This window comes from Pelodiscus sinensis, chromosome 1 (genome assembly GCF_049634645.1).
Source record: "Pelodiscus sinensis isolate JC-2024 chromosome 1, ASM4963464v1, whole genome shotgun sequence".
NCBI classification, from domain to species: domain Eukaryota; kingdom Metazoa; phylum Chordata; order Testudines; family Trionychidae; genus Pelodiscus; species Pelodiscus sinensis.
The window spans coordinates 6,468,788-6,492,235 of NC_134711.1; the positions used below are offsets into that span (position 1 = coordinate 6,468,788).

The 23,448-nt window shown below is 47.2% G+C and overlaps 1 protein-coding gene across 6 annotated transcripts in view; it reads left to right on the top strand.

The window, feature by feature from the left end:
* The window catches only part of PLXNA4 (plexin A4), a 684,657-nt gene that overhangs the window by 66,502 nt on the left and 594,707 nt on the right, over positions 1–23,448 (top strand). For 5 of the 6 annotated variants that reach the window (XM_075925673.1, XM_075925711.1, XM_075925677.1 and 2 more), the window contains exon 3: positions 6,421–6,603. In XM_075925673.1, the coding sequence (XP_075781788.1) occupies positions 6,421–6,603 (183 nt within the window). Of the gene's footprint in view, positions 1–3,451; positions 3,597–6,420; positions 6,604–23,448 lie in introns of those variants that run through there. The other variant, XM_075925704.1, reaches the window with a different exon arrangement.

The window sequence follows — 23,448 nt, forward strand, 5'->3', positions numbered from 1 at the left end:
GCGCAAGAATACTTGCACAAGAGGGCTTATCCCTGAGCAGGAGCATCGGAGTATTTGTGCAAGAACCACTGATTTTGTACGATACAAAGTCAGTGTTCTTGAGCAAATACTCGCGGCCAGTGTAGACAGGTGGCAAGATTTTGTGCAAAAGCAATTGCTTTTGCGCAAAATCTTGCCAGTCTAGATGCAGCCATACAGTGATTGAGAGGGGAAAACCTTGGATCCTAGTCCCATTCCCTCAGTCTATCCTTCTGCACTTTTCAGAGACCTAATTTGACAACACCTCTCCTGAAATATCTGGCTTTCCTATTGCATTAATAGATGCGCTGCCGTTTTCGTTCTGAAAAGTAGTTAATACAAAATTGTCTCGCAGAGAAGGCACTGGAGAGTTTAGCGCAGCTACTCTATATTGCCTGTAGGAATATCCATGAAAATACTCACCGTGCCTCTCTATCATAAATCTGAACTTACTTTAATATTTCTCCTGACTTAAGGAGATGGTATATTGCTACCTTAGCAATGGAGAAGCAACGGTGTTTATATCTGAGCACCACAACTTGCACGATGTGGGGGGTTGTATAGATAGAGGGCTTTTTTGTATTTCGGCAGTCGATCTCAGAGAAAGAGTCAGGTGAGCTGAAAATCGTTACCACATGATGTGCTTCATTTGTTCACTTCCGTCCTTTTTCCGAACTTGGGGACAGTTGCTTGCATCGCAAAAAGTATCCCTTTAGTGGCCTTATTGGCATTTGCGCCAGAGAAGGGGAGTGAATGGAGACTGAACTACATGTCGTCTGGTTGGGTTGGAGAATATTGTGGGGGACTGTGGCCCTGCAGCTGCCTCTTCTGGGGATGACCACACATGTTTCACTCTTGCGAAGTACCCATGAGCGACCGGGTGTGTGTGTTAATGAAATCAACAGGGTTTCACCTTTTGTTTTGCGTCTATAATGGACAAAAGTTGTGACACTGATCTGATTTCAATGCAAAACACAAGTTTATTTGGAGCCAGGTCGTCTCAAGCAAGGGAATAAGTCATAGCAATCAGATTTGAGTCTCTACCAGGGGGAACGACAGACTTGTCAGGCCCCTGGGTAAGGTTTGGGGGGGCCCAGCTCTGTGCTTCTGGAAGGGGCAGGGTCTTGGGTAGAAGGGGTGAAGCAAGGCAGCCAACCCTCAGTACCACCTGGAGTGCACCCCACCATGCTTTGGTGGCAATTTAAAGGGCCCAGGGCTCCGGCCACCACCGCTCCTGCAGTGGCAGTGGTGGTGGCCGAGAGCCCTTGGGCCCTTTTAAATTGCCAGGTTCTGGGACAACTGTCTCCCTCAACCCCCATCTATAAGCGACTTGGTTTCCACTTATCTTATCTTCTTTATCTGGAGCTGTACCTAGCTCAGTCAGCTGTTGTGTTCAGTGCTGGAATCACTTGGTGAGATTTTTACAGCCTGCATCATGCAAGAGGGACAATGAGATGATCATTATGGTCCCTTCTGACCTTTAGCTCTTCTAGCCAGACTGGTCACCATGTGCTGCAGTTAGGTGAGTGGAGTATGAGGTTAGATAGTTACACTAGAGATGCTTGGCCCCATGTCTAAGGATCACATGCCGACCAGCCTTTACCTGTCAGTGCTTGGGTTTCATGGCTCCCATTAATGATTGTTTTCGCACCAATAAGGTGGGGCTTCTCTATTTCCCTCTCTGTCTGTCTGACGGACTGGGACAGGCTAAGTGTGGGTCTGATTTTATTACATATGTGAAACACGAATCATGATAAAGTTTGCGAAGGGTTCTGATCAAATTGGGCCTGGTTGCAAATTAATCGTGGTGCCAGTTCATAAGAACTGCCAATCTGTCTCAAACTAGCACTCTCTGAAGCTTGCAATCCTATCTCTCATAATGAAGTATCATGTTCTTCAGAGAGAAACCCAGTGGCACACAGCTACTGAATAATCAATTCATAGTGTTTGTTCCTGACCACATGCAATTGGTGGTTGACTGATGCCCTGAAGCATGATGATTTATATCCCATTTATATTTTTCATCCTATGTAGTGTAACAATTGACATTTCCATCCATATAAACATTCAGCCTTTGTTCAAATCCTACTAGTATCTTGATCCCAATGGTGTCTAGCTTCACTGAGATCTACAAGATAATCGCTGAATATGATTCTGTAATGCAAAGGATGAATTTGGCCTCTGGAGTTTGGCTATACACTTTATGAGCTAAATTGTCTATCTGCCTGTAAACTCATAGCACCCAAACTGTGATTCGTGAGGCATAACAAGGTGGGTCTTACCACCAAGAGCGCCTCCTGCTGGGAATTAGCCTCTTTGCTGCTGGAGCGCCCCCTTCTGGTTGGTGTCTCACCCACTGTTACTTGTTATTCTCCACAACTCTAGGGCTATATCTACACTCGCGGCTTCTTGCGCCAGAAATATGCAAATGAGGCAAAGCGTGGAATATCACTGAGCCTCATTTGCATACCTAACTGAGCCACCAGTTTTGCCGAAGAGGCTCTTGCGCCAGGAGGAGCTGTCAACACTGCCCCTTCTTGTAGAAGAAAAACCCTCTTGTGCAATGCCGTTAAGCCAATTATTTTCAGGAATAACGGCATTGCGCAAGAGGGGTTTTCTTGCACAAGAAGGGGCAGTGTAGACAGCTCCTTCTGGCGCAAGAGCCTCTTCTGCAAAAATGGCAGCTCAGTAGGCATGCAAATGAGGTTCGGCAATATTCCACGCTTAGCCTCATTTGCATATTTCTGGTGCAAGAAGCCGCAAGTGTAGACATAGCCCAAAGTCAGAGCCCACATCTCTCCCAGATCATGTTGCCCTCCTACTAGGGTACTGCCCTGCCATATTGCCCCCATACTCTGGAGTCCTCCCCCTCAATCCCCTTATGCCCATCTTGCCTCAGTGACCCACTGCCAGTCTTCATCTAGCCCCTGCCACAGGGGCAAACCACAGTCTGAAATAGCCACTCACCATTAGCAAAGGGGTGTGGACCTGCTGCTTTCGCCTATCCTGGCTACTTCCCCACAGTCCGTGTTGCATGGCGTGGTGTGCTCCTAGCATCCCTAGTAATTGGGTCCCTCCTACTTCCCAGTCAGAGCCAAAGTGTCTCTTCCTTCCTCCCTCTTTGAACCCTTATTTATACAGCCCACAGCTGGGCCCTAATTGGCAGCTATCAGCTGCAGCTGCTAGCTCCATGGCTCCCGCCCTCCTCCAGGGCTTGGTTTTAACCCTTTTAAGAGCCAGTGCAGGGCAGGTGCCCCATCACATGGAGTCGTAAGATTTGATCCATGCTCTCTGAAATGATGTTTTAATTCTGAAGGTGCAGTCTCCAGAGGTTAATGACAGCTCAGAGCTTGCTGTTCTTTTCTAATGGCTCTTTGAATGCTTTTGGGGGCTTTGTATGTTTATAACTATTTTTAGGACCCATTACTTTCCCGTTCAATAAAACCATCTGCAATTATTCCCTGTAATTGCCAGGTGAAGACAAAGCTGATCAACTGCAGGTTTTTATTGCTAGGGAACTCAAGCAAGGAGCAGCAGTTTCTAGCCATGTGTCAAGGAAGATGCAAGCAAATATCATGGTAATCCTCATGATAATTTATTATTGATCTAAGAAAATTAGATAAACATGTCGCACACTTATTTAATTAACTCTTATAGCCCTCAATCCTTAACCACATGCTTAAACACTTTGATGGATCAGGTTCATAGATCCTATTGCCTTGGCAAATGTGCTATTATACACCACAGTGTGGCCTTCTAGAGCTGCCACCTTGTCATATCTAGTGCACTATGCCCGACTGGAATGTCTCAGCATCAGCACTGACAGAACTGCAAAAGCACATATTGCTTCTACTGGAGGTAAAGGAGAGTACCTCTATTAACAGCATAGGGCTCCCTAAATTCCAGTCCCATGCCCTCCTCACTAAACCAAGTTGCCTAGAGCTTAGAAGAGATGTCTGGGCCAACGCCATCTGCTACAACAAATACATTACCCATTGATGTTCTAGGAAGCACCATCAAACAAACCTAAACCATATGCTAAACCAAATGCGCTCACAGCTTCCACTACACGCTGGTGGTTGTCCACTTTGGGTCTAGTGCACAGTTCCAAAAAGGAAAGTCCAACCCTAAAGATTTTGAATCTAGGAAAAGACAGTCACAGCTCACCAGAGGGTAGTGGCTGGCAAGGTATATAAGTTGACAGGACAATTTTTTTCAGGTTGTTAGGACTTTACTGATGTCTTCAGGATTTGGAAAGAAAGAGAGAGCCACTACAGAGCTCCAGTCCTCCATGGGCCTAAAGTGCTTTCCAGACACTTAGGGTACGTCTAGACTACAGGGTTTTGTCGACAGAAGTTTTGTCGACAGATACTGTCGACAAAACTTCTGTCGACAAAGAGCGTCTAGACTACATTCAGTTCTGTCGACAAAGCAAGCTGCTTTGTCGACAAAACCCTGTAGTCTAGACACAACCCTACATGCAATAACACCTTCTGTCGACAGAACTCTGTCGACAGAAGGTGTTATGCCTCGTAAAATGAGGTTTACCAGCGTCGACAAAACTGCTGAGTTCTGTCGACGTTATGTCGACAGAACTCAGCAGTAGTGTAGATGCAGGTATAGTTTTGTCGACAAAAGTCCACTTTTGTCGACAAAACTCTGTAGTCTAGACACACCCTTAATCTCCCTCTGAAGTAGGGAGGCATTTGTGACCTCCATTTTACTCTGAGGGGAAACTGAGACCTGGAGAAGCTAGCTGGCTTGACCAAGCTCACATTGTCTCACTGGGCAAGTCAGAATAGAACCCAGGAGTCTTGGCTTTGATTGCCTTACAGGGATAAGGTGGGCGAGGGAATATCCTTTAGTGGAACACCTTGTGTTAGTGAGAGAGAGAGACAAGCTTCCAAGCCACATTGAGCCCTTCTTTGGGCCTGGGAAATGAGTTCTTTGGGTGCAATTCAGACACCACCTCGGATTGTTTAAGCTGAGCTTCTTAACAGACCACGGGCTTGGTTAAGTCATGAATGACAAACCAATTGGCAAAAGGACTAAGGTGGGATGGTCTAGGGGACAGGATACAGGAGGGCCTGGATTCTATGCAGGAATCTGCCCCTGACCTGCAGGCACCATTTGCAAGGACGGCACAGCCTTTCCAAGAGTGGGGGGGGTCAGGGCCTCCTGCCCCCTCTGGGGCCCGGCCTCTATCCTTTCTCTTTCCTCTGAAGCCCCGGTCCAGGCCAACCTGGAAGCAGAAGCTGAACTGGGAAGCCACAACCCTCTGCCTGCCTGGGTTGGAAGGGTGCCCGAGAGCACCCCTGGGACTGAGAGCAGCCCCCGACTTGTGTCCCTGCCCCCAAACTCTTGCCCAAGGCAGGCGGAGGGTCAGCGGCACCCCACAGCTGCCCATGCGGCTTTTGTTCCAGCCTGTCTCTGACTGGCGGGGTGGGGCCTCGGAGCTGCAGCCCAGCTATTGTAAGAGCCACACAGGCCGTTGTGGAAACCCGGGGACCCTCCACCTACCTTGTGCAGGGAGTCTGGGGGCAGTCGACACAGATCAGTGCTGATCTTAGGGGGGCCCCATCCTGGGAAGGTGGATGGTCCATGACTCCCCACAGCTGCCTGGTCTCCCTGGCTGGCCTCCAGCTACAGGCCTAGCCAGGAGTGGAGCCTTGAGCGGGAGAGAAAGGGAGGGATGGCACGGCCTGTGGTGAAAAGCAGACAGGTCAAGCCTGTCCATTTTCAAATGTGGCTTATCCATGTCCCCAGGCCCCCTCCTTCTTCCAGCACCTCAGCTAGTTGTCTTTAGACTAAGTTCTTTGGGCCACGGACTGTCTCTCACTGTGGCTCTGTCTAGACTGGCCAGTTTTTCCGGAAAATCAGCTGCTTTTCCGGAAAAACTTGCCAGCTGTCTACACTGGCCGCTTGAACTTCCGCAAAAGCACTGACGATCTCATGTAAGAAATCAGTGCTTCTTGCAGACATACTAGGCTGCTCCCGTTCAGGCAAAAGTCCCTTTTGCGCAAAGCTTTTGCGCAAAAGGGCCAGTGTAGACAGCTCAGATTTGTTTTCCGCAAAAAAGCCCCGATCGTGAAAATGGCAATCGGGGCTCTTTTGCGGAAAAGAGTGTCTAGATTGGCCACGGACTCTTTTCCACAAAAAGTGCTTTTGCGGAAAAGCGTCCGTGCCAATCTAGATGCTCTGTTCCGCAAATGCTGTTAACAGAAAACTTTTCCGTTAAAAGCATTTCCGGAAAATCATGCCAATCTAGACGCGGCCTGTGTGTTTGTAGCATCTGGTACACAGCCCTGGTCTTAATTAAGAAACCCCTAGGTACTCCTGTATTATTACTCCATATTCAGTGGCCTCATTCTCTCTTCCTCTCTACCCCCATTCTGTTCACAGCTGTTAACAATCAATGACGATTTCTGTGGCCTGGATATGAATGCCCCTCTGGGAGTATCGGAGATGGTGCGAGGACTCCCCATCTTCACCGAAGATGGGGACAGGATGACGTCGGTGATCGCCTACGTCTACAAGAACCACTCGCTGGCGTTCGTGGGCACCAAGAGTGGCAAGCTGAAAAAGGTAAGCCTGGCCCGGCGTGGCCTTCCCAAGTCAGTGCTGCCAGTTGCTATGGAGACTGGCTGTGTTGAGATGAGTGGGGAGCGTTTAATAGGCCCGGTGCACAGTTACCTATTTTGTGAGTTGAACTGCATTGGTCGGTACAAGATTGTACTTCAGCTCTGAGGGGCTAGGCTGACATGACGGGAGGGATGCAGTTTTCCCCCTTAATGTTGTGCCTTCCAAAAGATGCATGACCATGGGTCTAGCCACCTTCAGACTTTGAGGTAGAATAGATCCAAGTACAAACTTCTTTTTAGGTCAGACGGTCTAATTAAAAGGCAGGTCACAGGGTGTCTGCATGCGCTGGGGAGGAAGAACTTGCTGGCATTGTGGGTTATTAAGAAATATGACTCATGCTTTGGAGGTGTTCCTTCAGACCGATGTGACCAGACATGCTTTTATCACAAACCTAGCAGGGAAGTTAGTAGTTGCTTTATCTGAGTAAGGCTGAATGTGTGGCTATGCAAAGGGAGAGGGATTTCTATGAAAGAGGAGCTGTGTTTGAAAGGTAATAAGCATGGTGTTTACTGGGTAACTATGGTCAGCTCCATATAAATAAATACTCTCTTGATGATATCTGGGCTTAAGTCCGGTCTCAAAGCTATTAGGCACCCTCCAAATGAATGGTGCATATCCATGGCTTAACTTTAGCTTTGTATGGTAGCAGCTGCTGTTATTTATTATACAGGGCACTAGTGATTGTCTTCTGAAGCTAAAAGCAAGAATGAATGACTTTTGCCAGTTGTTTTGGCAGGTGCTTTATGCTTAAGCTGTTCAGAACCATTCAAGTACCTCCCAATACTAAAAATGGGCTCTTTTAGCACCCCATCTGATGCAGGATCAGGCTGTTAGACTTTGCCCGGATAATGGAGCTGGAAGATGTTTCTGCTGCAAAATGTGGTTTTGTGTCACTACCACATCAGGACACAGAAGTGTGGGAGTGCCTCTCTAGAATGTAGAACTGGGATGTGTACTGAGCAATCTTTGTGGCGAAACCGGGGAAGCTGTCAATCTTGGGAAGAAAACTTGGGCTGGGGATTTTGTGTTTTCATTTTGAATTCCTTTTGTGAATTAAGTAAACCCCAAGAGCGTGCGGGGGTGGGTGGGAGGTAAGTGGTGAGCTGTTACAACTTGTACTGTGTCTGGAGCAGGGTGAGGGAAGCCATGTGCTCGCAGATATCTTTTGCTTGCTTTTCACCTTAGAAATATCAGGCATGGCAAGTCTGCTCCTGCCTTCTCTGTTCATGTCGAGGTCTGGCCCGGGAGGACCAAAAGACATTCATTGGAACGGTTTCAGTCCCAAATGAAAGGGGGTCGGGCTGTTGAATCGTCAATACGTTTTCCCCTCTCCCCCCCACGGCTGTGTGTTCAGATGTGTGTGAAATGGGCTCAACCAAAACAAGCTGAGTAGTTTGTAAACCATTGGGGGTAAAAATCATTTCCCCTTCCACCAGTGAATGACTTTCCACTTCTTTGTTATCTGTGATGTCACAGTAACCTAGCTAATTCTTCAGCTGCCTGCATTGACTGCTAGCAAAAAGAATAGTGCACCCTCACTGCTTTCATACTTTCTTTGAGGTCATAAGAAGCAAAATAGGGCATGAGCTCTTTTTCCCCCTCCTTTTCAGGTCTCTTATAAGATCTAGGAATGAGTCTCTTTCTGTTGGGAGCATAGAAAACCAGGGCATACAGGCTGGGAGCTGGGAAGGCTTTTATTTTTACTGTGTGTGCTGGAGACCAGGGGCATCCTTTTAGGGTAAAGAATCGGAGGAGGGAATCTGAGCCGCTGTCAGCAACCCTGGAGAGCTGCCTTTTGTTCCATGTGTACTAACTGTGACTAATGTTCTGCAGCCAGGAGCTAACTGGGAATGGACAGGGGAGCAATGCAGGAGCCTGGAGGCTGGGATCAGCCAACTCTGTCCTTTTGAGAAGCAGCTTTTCCCCCTGTAGGGTGTAGAAGGCTTCACTGGTCCAGGAAATGTTGGTCTCTCTATTTGTTTTAGCCCAGCAAATCTGGGGGGCCCATTCCCCGCAGAAATCTCTCTCATTCCACCGTCTGGCTTGCTAAGAGAACAGGATGTGATGCCCATCAGTACAGCGACTGTGATTCTTCAGCCTAGAAGGGTCAACAGTAGGCAACAGCTCAGAGCTCAGAACACCAGCCTCCCTCCCCCTCCGCATCCCATGTATCCTGGGAAATTAAAGGGCCAGTCTGGTACTTATTGTAGGCATGTGGCTTTGCCACTAGCTCTGCGCAAGAGCCTCCTTCTTTCACCTGGATCTAACTGGTGTCTGCCAAACCATCTCGGGCTTTTTGGGGAGCTTCCCATTTGGTTTTGCCTTGCCAGCCTGAGGTTCTGGTTCAGTAGCAGGGTAAGAGAAGCAGCCAAGAGAGCTGGTTTCAGGCCCCTCTCCTCCCCCCCCCCCCCGCCACATTGATGCTGCAGCTTCTGGTACATCCAATAAGTAAACTCTTTGAGATGAGAGAAATGCCTTCTATGGGCAAATCAGGCCAGCTCCACACTAAAAGGGAGCAACTCCTGCTATGTTAATTACATAGCCACACCCACAGCGGGAGGCCAACAGAAGCCAACGCTCCCATTGGCTTCCCTTACTCCTTGCAGAAGCAGGAGTTCCAGCTGAATGCCTTCTGAGTTTGATACAGCAGGTCTTAACTAGACTCGCTAAATCCAACTCCGGAAGATCGATCATGGCGATGTTGATCTTCCATTTGGTGAAGACATGGACTCAGTTTCTGAAATAACTTATGTAGGATTAGATGAACCTCTGGGTCCCTGTGGTCCAAGGCCAGAGGTCTTCCTGTGCTTGTCTTCCAGGGGGTCCTAGCAACAATATTTCATTACTCCTCCCACCCCCAGACAATTGGTGTAATGTTGCCAGTGGGGCCATCCCTGGTGATCCATTTCTGGGTCAGTCAGATTAGGTGAGGAAGAATGCACAAGGGATGGAGTTATAAGACACTTGTTTGCCTTAAAGGTACAGAGTATATTTATATATTGGTACTGAAAAGGTTTGTTGCAAGTAATTAGCAGAATATGTTGGAGAAGCTCTGTGTCTCTGCAATTAAGAATGTATTGATTTGTGTGCATGTGTATGAGTATGTGTATTTTTATATAAGTGATACAGAGCATGTCTCAAATTCTCAAGCCACACAGTTTGTGCAAATTAGTCAGTCATCAAGCAATATCAGTTGGTTGATATACAAATGTTATACACGTCAAAGGAATTTTCTAGTGACATGCAATTGAAGTAAAATATTGAGCTTTACAAGAACACATCATTAGAATGAAAACTAGCGGTGTATCAAAAATCTGGCCATGTAACCAAGACAACAAAGAAGAAAGAAAAGGGAAAACCAAGATAGAGTGGAGAAGGAGTGAGGGAAACAGAATGAAGAGATAAAAAGGACAAAAAGCAAAGTGGTCTAGAAGAAAATTAACCCATGGCACGAGCGCATGTTAGAAACTGAAGCTGGAAATGTTAATTGAAAGGTTTGGGGAAGGCTGGTGTCACTTATGAGCTGAGAGAAGGGGTGATTCAGTGGTTAAAGTGTTGAGGCTAAATACCCAGGATCAAGTCCCTGCTCTGCCCCAAACTTTATGTGACCTTGTAGAAAACATGTAGCTTATCTGGGCCTCAGTTCCCCATCTGTAAAATGGACGCAATACTTTCTTTACACAGGGAAGTACTGTGATAATTAATACACTAAAGATTGTGAGTTGCTTAGATATTTGTTAATGGTGGCCATATAAATTCCTTAAATAGATTATATATCTTTGGAAGAAATATAAAGCCAAAGTCCTGACTACTTCTGGTCACTAAATACTCTGTGGGGGCCTTAAATGTGTGGGTAGACCAGTTATTAGCAGTGATGGACATCCTGCAGCCCGTAAGACCACATGCAGTCCATTGGGATTCTATGTGTGACCTGCAAGACATTTTGTGTACAGTTGCTCACATGCAGGGTTGCCATATTCTGCTGGTTTCCATCTGTATAGTTTTTTTCCTACCGGTATTATTGAAGTGACACACACATTAAGCCAGGGCACGTGAAGTGAAGTGCGTGCTGATTGCGCACAACACTGACTGTGACAGCCGTGCGCTCCCTCTGCGTTGTTGTTGCTGTGGTTCAGTTGGCATGCCCCGCAAATTGTAGGCGCGTTAGCAAAACTTCCCTACCCTGGGAGACCGTCTTGGTTATGACAGTCTTGTGGCCCATTGAGATGAAGGAGGTGGCCTGTTCACTAGTCTAGGTTGCCCATTGGTGAGCTATAGACGTCAAGGATCTGTGTCCAAGCTGAAAATCAACCACCTAATCATTATCCTAGTTTTAGGGAAGGGTAGATGATTATGCAGAGTGGAGGTTCAGAGGGGGGGGGAGGGTTTAAAGTTTGGTCTGGAGAGAAAGCTGCATCAATTCAACCCTGTGGGGAGTGATTTCCAACCAACTCTCTCAACAGCGCTATGCTGTAACTCTCTCAACATCACTGTGCCATAGCTGAGTAGGGGGAGGGATAGATTTATTTATTCAACAACATTTTACCAGGATAAATAATTCTCAGAGATGGGAAAACAGCAGCGGCGCGAGCATGGTAGTGGTGGCAGTGTGTGGGTTTGTGTAATTGGGCAGCATGACTGCAGAATGCTAAAGCACTTGTGTAAGGAAGAAGAATTTTTTTTCTTTCCCCCGACTCTATTTGTGTCCAAAGAAACTGAGCTAATAAAGGAGCCCCGGGTTTGTCATGCGGAGACGGTGAGTTCCCATTAATTGCAGGTAAATGCAGTGATCCTTTGCTATTATCCATGCGATTAGTTTTCTGAATATGCCGCTGATGATGATTTGGTTTTGATGTTCCCTGGAGGGCACCAGGCTGCTGACAGCTCCACGCAAGTTGTCAGTAGAGAAACAAACTTTTCTCCTTTCTTCCGCTTTGAGGGAGTATGATTTGTGAATGTTTTTTTTTTTAAACATTTGGTGACGGGGCTTGGCTACAATGCAAAATAACAGTGTGAAGTCTTCCATGTCCGCTTCTTCTTCCAGCTTCCAATGTCATCTGGAGTCTGAGAATTACACTGTTTTCTGGTGATGGAGCCGGGAGGTGCATGTCTCTCTGTCATATTTACTGACATCTCTGAAAGTTCTCTTCGTCCTCCAAACATGCAGAGCCATATTATGAAAGCTCCATGACCCTAGAAGGGTTTATGTTTCTCTGCAGCCCCTATACTTTAGAAAAGTGGTTTGGTATCTGTGGCCCATCCAATCCTGGACATGCTGTTCTGCCAACAAAAGAATCCAATTAGTGTCACTGGACATGGTTTACATGGACAACAGCTAACTGAGAACTGGGATGAGACCTAAGCAGGTGGGGATGACATTTGGTTGGTACCATTATGGGATGTACTCCAGCATGAGCTGGAGGTGGGCGGCACTTGGATACCATGGTGATGTATACAAGATAAGGAACTCGATAGAAAGGCTTGTGTGTCCCATTACCAGACCCCTCTGACACCCAGTTCTACTTCCTCTTTCAGCATCCGAGGACAGGCCTGTTTGTTTTTATTATCCTTAACCTCCTCAGAGGTGGAGGTGGGGTTGCACGGGAAAAGGGTTTCCCCCATGGTCAAGTCCATGGTTGCAGACATGGCTCTGGCATCTGCTCCTTGCATTTCAGAATCTAATCTACAAACCAAGGAGCTGGAGCTGATCCTTGGGTCCAAAGAAGCTTGTTACGCTTTGTTATGCACACCTGCTGAGTGCCCCGTCTGTGCAAGGTATCCCTCCCACCCGACGGGTAACCCAACCTGACCCTTCACATCACGGTGCTGCTTAGAACCCTGAGGCTTCCAGCCACATGGGCTATATCCCAAAGCACTCAAGGTTCCTCCCAGTGCCTGGTATGGCAGAAAACCTCTTTCCAGCCACTGTGAAGGTTACCGATTCCAGGAAGAACGAGATTTGAAAGAAGCCATTTGCTCTTTGTGGCGCAGAGCACAACCCAGACTCCTTGCAGACCCCTTTTCTATGCGACCATCCAGTGATCTCGGTGCTGTGAGGTTGGGTTTGCTGTGCACTTACCTGGACTTGTTTCCTCTCTCTTGTGGGGGTTGGATGCTGCTGGTTCCCCCTCCCGCCTCGCCCCACCGAGACTCTGATTCAGAAGCTCCTTGTCATTGGAGAAAGGGGTCTCAGAGCCATGCAATGGGACTTGTAAGTGACTATGAAATCCCTCTGGGTCCAATCAGTACTTCAAAGTCTAGGAGCACTTGCTTGCTGCTGCCACCAAGCGTTTTCCGTTGACAGGGCCTTACTGTGCCTTTTTTACGTATAATTTAATGCCAGCCCAACCGAAATGCCAGAATCAAAGGGAAAAGCAGGGGTCATGTGGTAGCCCATGAAGGGCTTTCCCATGGTAAACCAGATCTGTACGCAGGGGGCTGCGAAGGGTACGAGCTCACTCCCCCCTCCATGGGCCTCCAAATAAGCGTGAGGCTGGGGTGGCACATTGCCCCAGCCTCCGTGCTCCGTGCTCCGGCTAGCTGGAGGAAGGCTGGGGCTGATTCTCCCCCAGGAGCAAGGCCGGGGGCAGGGCAGCCACCAGCCTCTCCCACGTCTTGCCCCCCCCGCCCCCCCAGAAATTCCTGCCTCTGGGCCAGTAAACTGCTATCTGAACTCAGACAACTTAACTCTGAAGCAGCCAAAGTTGTCCCCAGACGACTCCATAGTGCAGGCTTTTCCTGCTACGACCAGGCAAGATGCTTCATGCTGCTTTGAGGGCAGCTGGCATGCTATGCAGCGAAGGCTTTCCTCAGGCTGGAGCAGACAGTCGTCTATGCTCCGCAATGGGCTCCTTTGCTGCCCCCCGGAGTGTGTGGGTGTGTTAGTGCCCTACAAACGTCTGAGGGAGCCATGGTTTGTAGTTGCCCTTCAAGTTCCAAAGGAGTATGCAGGTTACTGGACTGGCCAGGCTGCTCCTGGTGATATGTGAGCTCCCTTATAGCTTATTTCTTCATCTGCCCTGCCAGCTCCTCAGTCAAGACGAAGTGGGGCTCTTTAGCTGTGAAATGCTCCATCTAATGCTTGGGTGGACAGCCCAGCCAAAATAGGAGAGGACTCATGTTTTATTTTTGTCTCTATGGCTGGCTAGTTCACCTGTCTTTCATTTGATTGCCTCTTGCCTGCTGACCTCTCTTACTGGGAGCTGTGTTAATGCTCCTAATTAGTTTTGCTTTAATTTAATCTTTTGAAATAATTTTATCAAAAGAAGGACCCTTTTCTCTCCCTTCCTTATTTCACGGGCTAGTTTAATGCACAATCTCTGGGTTTCTGTTTCTGTTTCCCCTCTGTCTGCAGATAGGCCGTCATTTGCATATTTGATTAAGCTTCTTACGTTATCAGGAAGCTAGTTGGAATAACAGCCAGTCCCTGATAAGGCTCTGCACATTCATCTCTCTTTCGCCAGGAGCCATGTTATTCCCCCTGCCCAATCTGCCAGGAGTAGTTGTTTCCCTATGTCACTGCCCCTTCTTGCCTGGTGCTTTTCCTCTTTGATCTGTCTGCTGATCTCTGGCCCAGGCTGAGATTGGATGTGGTTGTTCATGCAAGGTGGCTGCTTCTTAGAGGGCAGAGAGAGCTGATAGCTGGTGTTCAGGTTCAAGAACTGTAGTGCCACTGGTGTAAATCTGGAATCACTTCCTCCATCCATGTGAACAAAACTCAGCCAAGGGCAGGGTCAGGCTGCATAAGTTCTCTTTTGGGAAGGGAGCAATAAAAGACGCACAGTCAACCTGTGGAACTCCTTGCCAGAGGATGTGGTGAAGACTAGGACTTTAACAGGGTTCAAAAAAGATCTAGACACATTTATGGAGGTTAGGTCCATCAATAGCCAAGAGGGGTAGGAATGGTGTCCCTAGCCTGGCTGTCTGGAAATGGGTGACAGGGGAGGGATCACATGAGGATTCCCTGTTGTGTTTCCACCCTCTGGGGTATCTGGTGCTGGCCACTGTCGGCAGACAGGACACTGGGCTGGATGGACCTTTGGCCTGACCAAGTCTGGCCATTCTTATGTTCTTATATGTTCTTAAAAGACCTCCCCTGTCCTTGTCCTCCTCATGTCTCCATAACTCATTTGTGCATCTCTGGCTTCCTTGCTGAGTCTGTCCTCAAAGGTGTTTTCCATTCAGTGTCCTCCACAGAGGTGGTTTTGTGAGCTGGCCACAGAACCAGAGAGCTGATTGATGGGGAGGGAAGTTCACGGAGTGTGTGGATTTTTTTCTTGTTTTCGATTCCCCTCAAATTTGCAATGTTGCCAGAAAGTCAAAACATTTTGCCCTGTTCTGTCCACCAGCTACAGACCTGTGCTGTGTTTGAACCATGAACAATTCCCCTTTACGCAGTAATAGTCTTCCATCCAATGGGCTGTGGATGCCTCATGGAAACCTTTGGGAAATATTATACAACACATCAATTCCCCTCCAAATGCCCCGGCCATTGCCACTTGAACTACAGGAGACTCTTCATTAGTTGCTGACAGTTTAGGGTCTAAGGGTGTGTCTAGACTACAGGGTTTTGTCGACAAAACTAAACCTGCATCTACACTACCGCTGAGTTCTGTCGACATAACGTCGACAGAACTCAGCAGTTTTGTCGACGCTGGTAAACCTCATTTTACGAGGAATAACGCCTTTTGTCGACAGAGTTCTGTCGACAGGTGTTATTGCATCTAGGGTTGTGTCTAGACTACAGGGTTTTGTCGACAAAGCAGCTTGCTTTGTCGACAGAACTGAATGTAGTCTAGACGCTCTTTGTCGACAAAACTTCTGTCGACAAAAGCCTGTAGTCTAGACGTACCCTAAGACACAGACTGACTAGTTCTGGTTGCTTTCAGCAGAGGGTAGTGATGCATGTACATGTTGCTGAAAGGGACACAGTGAAGCTAGAAACTGTAGGCTCATGTGTTCTGGTTTAATGCCCTATGTTTGAGTATATTAGCCTTGGACCATTGCTTTTTGACTAGCTCAGTGTTTCTCAAAGTGGTCCGTGATACCACTTTGCGAAACTGTTAACTGGCAAACGGTGAAACAGAGCCAATAGGAGCCACGAGGCTCCGTGGCCGTGGAACGGGTAAGTAAACAAACTGGTGTGGCCAGTGAACAGGTTTCTCAAAGTGGTTTCGTGGACCACTTTGAGAAACACTGGACTATCTTTAGCAATGAGCATGAATAGGCGGTGAGGTCTTGCTTGGTCGTTGTTTCTCGCATATGATGTGGAGCTGACGCCCAACTGGAGGTCCGTTGGCTTTAACGGAGATTTATTATCTTGAGCAAAATACTTCCCTCCACCGTGCCTCAGTTTCCTTCTCGACAAACCATATTTCCCTCCCTCCTGGGCTGGGGTGAAGCCGAGTCATGTATGTCTGAGATCCTTGGATGGAAGGCCCTATAGAAATGCATATGGTTGCTCTTCTATTGGCCCAAGCGGGTAGTCAAAGTCTGGGGCTTTGCAAGGTTGTTTCGGTTAGGCTGAGACATGAGTGATCTGAATCAGGTATATTCTTGGTGGGGTGTCTTTTGGCTTGGTTTTTTTTTTAAAGTAGGTAAAGTCCTGTTTCCCCAAACACAAGTCCGAACAAATAATAGCAGCTAAAAGTTTTCTTGCTCCAGAATTCCAGCGTCTGCCGCTCCAGTGAGGTGTGTGCCCTAGAAGCTCCGTTTCTGCTTCCCCTCAGGGTGGTGATATGCAGGACTCTTTCTCTGGGCTTTCTGCCTCCAAACAGGTAGCCTGGCCCCTGCATTTGCACTCTGGGAATCCCCTTAATACACACAGCTTCACTTTGGCCTGCAGTGCAGACTACTGCCATGGTCTGCAGCAGCTGTTTTTGCTATATACAGGGGCTTCGTGGCTCCTTCTACTGAGCCTAAAAGAGGGTATGGGACACGCCCATTGGTTTTAAGGAGGCCTAGGATTGTGTTTGGATCGATGATCCACTTGCTGCCAGCCATTAGCACTTTTCTGCATAACATTTTTGAAAGTCTATGAAATGCCAAGTGGGAAAATGTTGGCACAGTCCCGCTGGCCGGTTCTGGCCCGCCCCCTCCCCCCCCCCCCCGGCACCGCAGCCCATGTTTGCCAAGAGTGGGATCACTCATTATTACAGGGAGGATCCTGGGAACATGAGGACAGGTGGCAACAGCATATGGGAAAGTCAATCCATTCAGGCCTCTGGACTTAAGAATTGTTCCCTGAGTGGTTCATCCAGAAGATGGTGGGAGGTGCTTTATCAGCTGGAAATAGGGTTACCAGGTGGCTCAAAAAAAATACCGGACACACTTGATCTTAGATGTGGGGGGGGGGGGGGGTAGTAAGGGGGGGGGGACTGGCTGGCAGGAAGCAGGGCTGGCGGGGGGAGCGGGTTGTGCCCACAAAAGCTCATGATACCATCTACGTGTTTTGTTAGTCTTTAAAGTGCTACCAGATTATTTGTTGTTTTCTAAGTTTATCAGCATATTTTTTTTAGTCTCTAAGGCCATGTCTACACTACAGATAAGACCAAAGCAGCCACAGTGGATCTTCTGGGGTTTGAATTAGCGGGTCTAGCAAAGACACATTAATTTGAAGTGAGAGGGCTCCTGTCGATTCTGCTAGTCCTGCTTCTACAAGGAGTGTGGGAAATCTAAGGGAGAATGTTTTCCTTTGACTTTCTGCAGTGTGGATGTCTCCAAAATGTAACGTAAACTACGCAATTCATGTAGCTGGAGTTGCATATCTTAATTTGAATTTATCCCCAAGCCCTAGTCTACACTACGATTTTTTTTCCCGAAATAACCCTACTTAGGTCAAATTAATAAGTGGAGCATCCACACTACCAAGCCCATTATTTCGAAATAATGGGCTGCTTATTTTGAAATCTGTTCTGCTTTCCTCAAGGAATAATGCTAATTTCAAAATAGTTCTTTCAAAATAGCGGTCATGTGGATGCTCTGGTGCCGCTATTTTGAAATAATGACTCCCCAGAGTAATTCAAACAAATTACTCCTCAGTGCTTCCTGGGGCTCGAAGTCGAGGTAGCACGTCCATATTAATGGAGCCTGCCTTGGACTAATTTTGAGGCTTCCCCGTAATGAGGACATGCCAATTTGGATTTTGTTATTTCAGGAGTTATTAAATCAATTTTGGTTATTTCAAAATAGTTTCCTAGTGTAGACATGCCACTAGTGTAGACCAAGCCTGAGGTACCACAGGGCTACTTGTTAATTATAAAGAGCGTGTGTGCTATTAAAATCACAGCCCCTTTTGAGTCACAAGGAGGTTGTGAAGGAACCCAGAAGAGCATGGGTGTGATGTTCCAATGGAGGGAGACACATCCTGAAGTACCTTGGTAGATTAGTCAGAGCGTTCAGTACATGCAAATTGTTTGCAAGAGCTGAGCTACTAACACACGTACAGAGGGTGGCTTTTTAAAAGAGAGTCAAGATCTGTTTGTAGAACCACAGGAAACAAAGCTAACATAATTGGACGTGTTAGCTGGGTTTGAGCGGAGAAAGCAGGATGTATAAATGGACCCTAGACTATTGAAAAGGAGTTTCTCTTAGCTAACACCTGAAGCCCAGGAGCCAGAGGTTTGATTTATAAGGTAACTCTTAATTAAAAGGCAGAAGGAAACATCTCCCCTTGTTAGAATGAGTGTCTTTCAGCACGAGTCTTCCTCTCCGCTCAACTCAACCCTCCCTCCCAGCAATTCTCTGGTGCTGTGTGTGATTGGGAGTCAGCCCGATTCAATGATTACTTAGTCTTTTTAGGGCTGCTTCTGTCACTGACTTCATTTCTACCCTTAGGACAGCCTGCCCTGCAGCTTGCAGACTGTGCTACCGAGCATGGGTTTTGGTCTCACTAGATTTGTGCGAGTCCTCAGACAGACTATTAATGTCCTCTATTGAAAGGGACGCTGTCACATACAGTTAGGGGGGAAAAAAACCAACAATATTGTTTCCAGCTTGGCATAGGTTGTGAAACCCACGCGGCAGGCGGAGATGAAACATCTTTTTGTTCCTCGCCAATTTGATCTCTTTCCTCTGGCGTTCTCCTCCCCCAGCTCAGCCCAGCCTCTGCCCCCTGGTGGGTTTTGATCATAATTAGAATGGATGCAGTAGGTTTATTTTGTTTTGTTTTAACAACTCCAACTTGTAACGCTGCGTCTTTTTGCGTTGGCTTCATGTGTGGTGCGCCCTGAACTCTGCAGGAATTGGCATCATTATTTGGAACTGCTAAGAGGAGCATCAAATGTTCTTTTTAATGAACCCCATAAAAATGGGCTTCTATGAAATCTTGTAGTAATGATAACTTTGGGTGTGGAGGTGTTTAGGGTCCAGAGGATCTGCCTCAGGGGTCTACGTTTTTTAAAAGCAAGAATACATTTGGGTTTAAGAACTTGGACCAGCCTGTAAATCCCCTTTAAATCTTCAGGGGGTAGCTGAGTTAGTCGGTTACAGAAAAAAACAACAAATGGTCTGGTAGCACTTTATAGGCTAACAAAACTTGTAGATGGTATCATGAGCTTTCGTGGGCACAGCCCACTTCTTCAGATGACTGGAGTTATGAGTTTGATATGAAAGCTCGAAATAAATAGGAGAAGGGAAGGGTGGGGGAGAGAAAAAGAAAAAAGGAAGGGGTGTGTGAGACAGAGCATCATTAAGTGTCTCACACCCCTTCCTTTTTTTTCTTTTTCTCCCCCCTCCCCTTCCCCTCTCCTATTTATTTCAAGCTTTCATATCCCAAATTCATAACTCCGGTCATCTGAAGAAGTGGGCTGTGCCCACGAAAGCTCATGATATCATCTACACGTTTTGTTAGTCTATAAAGTGCTACTAGACCATTTGTTGGTTTTTTTCCCCTTTAAATCTCTCTGTATATTTTAGAGAGCATCTGTCTGTCTGTATGTCTGTCTGCGAGTCTGATTGTTCAAGAATTCCTCCTACACGGTAAAAGCTAGAGCCACTGGGTAGGCAGCTTCCTCTTTTCCTAACTTAAAGCAAGGTCAGGTTTGGGTTGTGCCAGGACAACCGGAAGTCCTGGGAAAGGGGCTGTTTTCCATAACATGCAAAGGGAGGGGCTGCTGTTCGGAGGGGTGCGATATGAAAGTGACCACTGGGGGCAGCAGTACCACCAAGGGAGTGGCCCTTGCATCTTTCCTGCCAGCATGCTGGGAAAGTAGCGTCCCGGTCTCAAACCCCTCCCCTCTTCTTGCCCTTGGCTGCAGTGCCAGAGTGGGGCACAGGGAGATCAGGCCCCTGGCAGCCAGTGGGGCTTGGGAGGGGGAGAACAGACCCCTAGGGGTCTGGGCTGGGAGAAAACAGGCCCCTGGCAGGCAGAGGGGGCTCTGTGGGGAGAGAAAAGTCTTCTGGCGGGCTGGGGATGGGGAGAGAACAGGTCTTTGGCTTCCAGCCTCCTGCTCCCCCTCTTCTCACATTCCCAAGGCCCTGCCCTCAAGGACCCAGGCAACGTTGGATAAGTCTGTTAGTTAAACGATAAGCAAGCCCAGCAGGTCTCTACTGCTTGGTGAAATTCCCAACCCTGTGATTGCCTGCTGAGGGTGTAGATGTAAGGTTTCAAGGATGGAACGGGATTATTAGTCAATGCGATTCCCCCCAATTGTAGTCCTATTGTGCCCTGTTGTGGCTGGAGACTGTTGCTCTAAATGATACTCTAGGGATTATTCATCATCATCTGTATTAGGAGCCCAGGTCCTGAACAGACCCTGCCTGGTGCAAGATACTGTACAAACACGGAAGAAGTAGATGACGTGCCCCCCCATAGAGTTTACAGTATAAATATTCCTTTAGGCCTCGCCTCGCCCCGATGGTCTCGCAGCTGGGTGATCAGTAATAAAGCGCGTGCCTCAGTTGCCGTTACACGTGTCCGTGTGTACCCCAACGCTACGTCTGGTGTTGTGGAAGGATTCGATTTCCTAAGTGTAGCAAGGTTAGGCAGGCGCGGTATGTGGAGAGCCTGAAGAGAAATAGAGGTGCTGCAGGAAGTGAGGCTGGCTTGGTCGCTGGTGTGCTACCCTCTGAATTGGTGCTGAAACGCTGCCCTGTTGGTGTTGTGTTGCTAAGGGGCAGCATGTGACTGCGATGCGACTGATGAGATACAAAACTGAGGCCGCATTCCACAGAGGGTCAGCGTTGATCTTATGTGTTGTTACCATAATTGTAATTGTGACCATCAGGTTTGAGATCCCCCCAGCCAGGGGAGAACAGGGGGTCTGAACCCCAAAGAGTAACAAATTCAAGCAATTGGCTGTATACAGAGATAATATGTGCAGAATTATGTCCAGTAAGGTCTTTGTTGAAAGCTTGCAATGTTCTGAACTTGATGGTCATTCTAAGATATGGACACAGACAGTAGGTACAAAGCTATATACTTGTATATAGACTAGGATGCTCATGACATGTACTACCATTTCAGATACATCTCGCAGCAGAGAGGGTCTCCTCCCAAGTCAGTTGTTTATGTGAAACTAAATTTAAGTACCCATCTATTAGCCATCCAGGAAGAGACAATGGTGGACCAGTAGAGTTAGTGGAAAAACACTGAAACAACTTGAAAGTGAGAGAAAACTGCAGTTTTGGAAAGCTAAGACTATGTACACACTCCAGCTTAAGTCGGTAGAAGTTACGTTGCTTTGGGGTGTGAATAGGCCACCTTTATGAGTGACATAAGTTACACCAACCTAAGCGCCTGTATGGACAGAGCTGTGTTGGTGGGAGAACTTCTGCTAGTGACATAGCTACTGCTGTTTGTGCGGGATGGAGTAATTAAGTTGATGGGAGATCTCTCTCCTGTCGATTAGAACATCTGCACTAGCAGCTGCAGATGCACCAAGCTCTGTGGTGTAGCTGTAAGGTGCATCTATACCACAGGGCTTACCTCGAAAGAAACTACATAAATTGAGCTACGTCAATTGCGTATCTTATTTCGATATAGGGAGAGTCTACACAGCACTTATTTCAAAATAGAGCACTCTTCCTCCGACTTCCCTTATTCCTCGTACAATGAGGGCTACAGGTGTTGGCGTAAAAAGTCCTCCAGCTTGACAGTATTTTGACACTATTTCAAAATAACTGACTGCAGTGTAGACGTGGACTAAGTTATTTCGGAATAGCGCTAGTTATTTCGAAATAGTGTTGCAGTGTAGATGTACCCCTAGTCTAAGATAGGAGGGAGTTTCCTCACCTTGCATCACCAAAGTCTGACAGAGGGGACCCCCCCACGCCCTTAAAAGAGAGTGTGTTTGTGAAGGGCAGCCAGAAATGGAAGGGTAGCATCTGAGTATGGTGCTTTCCATGAAACACTAGATCCATCCCCATGACAGAGCACTAGGAAACTGTCCAGAGGCAGTAAGTAATTTGTATGAGAAAGGGGAGTTTAGCTAATAGAGACATCTGAAGCCTGAGGTTGCATCCTTATGTTTGCTTTCGTTCTCTCTTGCCTGCTTTTCTTCCCCGTTTCATCTTTGAGTCTGATTTTTCTATTGGAAAAAAAAAAAACCCTTTTTGTTTATTTTCACCCCAAGCAGGTCTCTGTTGTGCAAACCGTGTGCGCCAAAGTGAGCTGATAACCAGGGGCAGGTTTCACTCCCCTGGGGGCAGTAAGACAGAGGGGAAAAAGTCCAAGTGTCTAGTCATTAAGAACTCGAGGTAGATGGAGTTGGGCAGACTCAGAACTGGAAGGGTTGTGGATGTCACCCTGCATGGAGGACCTAATCTGGTGGCAGCCAGGGGGAAACCTTGATGTTTTTAGGCTGGCAACTGGTGTCCGAATTCTGAGACACAGCAATTTAGCCTCAAGGCACCCAAGGTTACAAGTAGGCAAAGACCAAATCTCCTAGTGGTAAGCGTGATCCCGAAACGTCACAGGAATGTCTTAAAGTCCATTGTGCTGGTGTAACGCTGGCTGGCTCTGGTCATCTGTGGGTAGAATTAAACCTGGGATTTCTGGAACTTAGTGCATGAGCCTATACCTCATGAGCTCAAAGCCAGATGGCTTTCAGCTAAGGCTGTAGACCAGACTCATTATTCTCTAATTTACATCCCTCTGTCGAAAGAGGGATGTAGTCTCAGGGCCACTAGATTGGACAGTAAACCACACCCTGAAGGTGTGTGGGTTACACCGTAACACATCTGACTGAGAAAGGTGTCTTCCTGAAAGAGATTACAAACCTGGTCCCTAAAACCGTGTTCTTCTGTTCCTACCTTGAGTTTTATCCACACATGGAGTTTTTGTCAGAACAACTATTCTGCTCATGTTCACATTTCCACGTATCGACAAGCTCTGACACTGTTGCATAGCATCAATGAGCCATGGCTTTGTACACACAGAAGTGTGCTGTAGAGAGGATAGGGAGTTGTGTTTCACAAAAGATTTTGAGGTTTTGGAATCTGGTTTCAAGCTGAATAGGAGTGAAACCTAAACATTTCAGATTTCTCCATGAAGGAAAATTGTGTCTGTCTATATATTATTTTCAGGTCAATTGAGACATTTCATTTTGATTTTGACTTTATTTTGTATTAAAATATGCTAGTAGCTGAAAGTCAGTGCTACTACAGGGGTGTAATTTGTAAAGTCACGTGTATAAAAAAAAAGGCGGAAAGTGACTGAGAAATTACCAGTTGGGTGGTAACAACCATGATTCCCCCCAATTGAACTTTGTGGTATTCCAAACAAAAAGAGCTTTGTCATTCTTGTAGCTGTCTCCATTACTTCCCCCGACTCATCTGGCATTCTAGGCA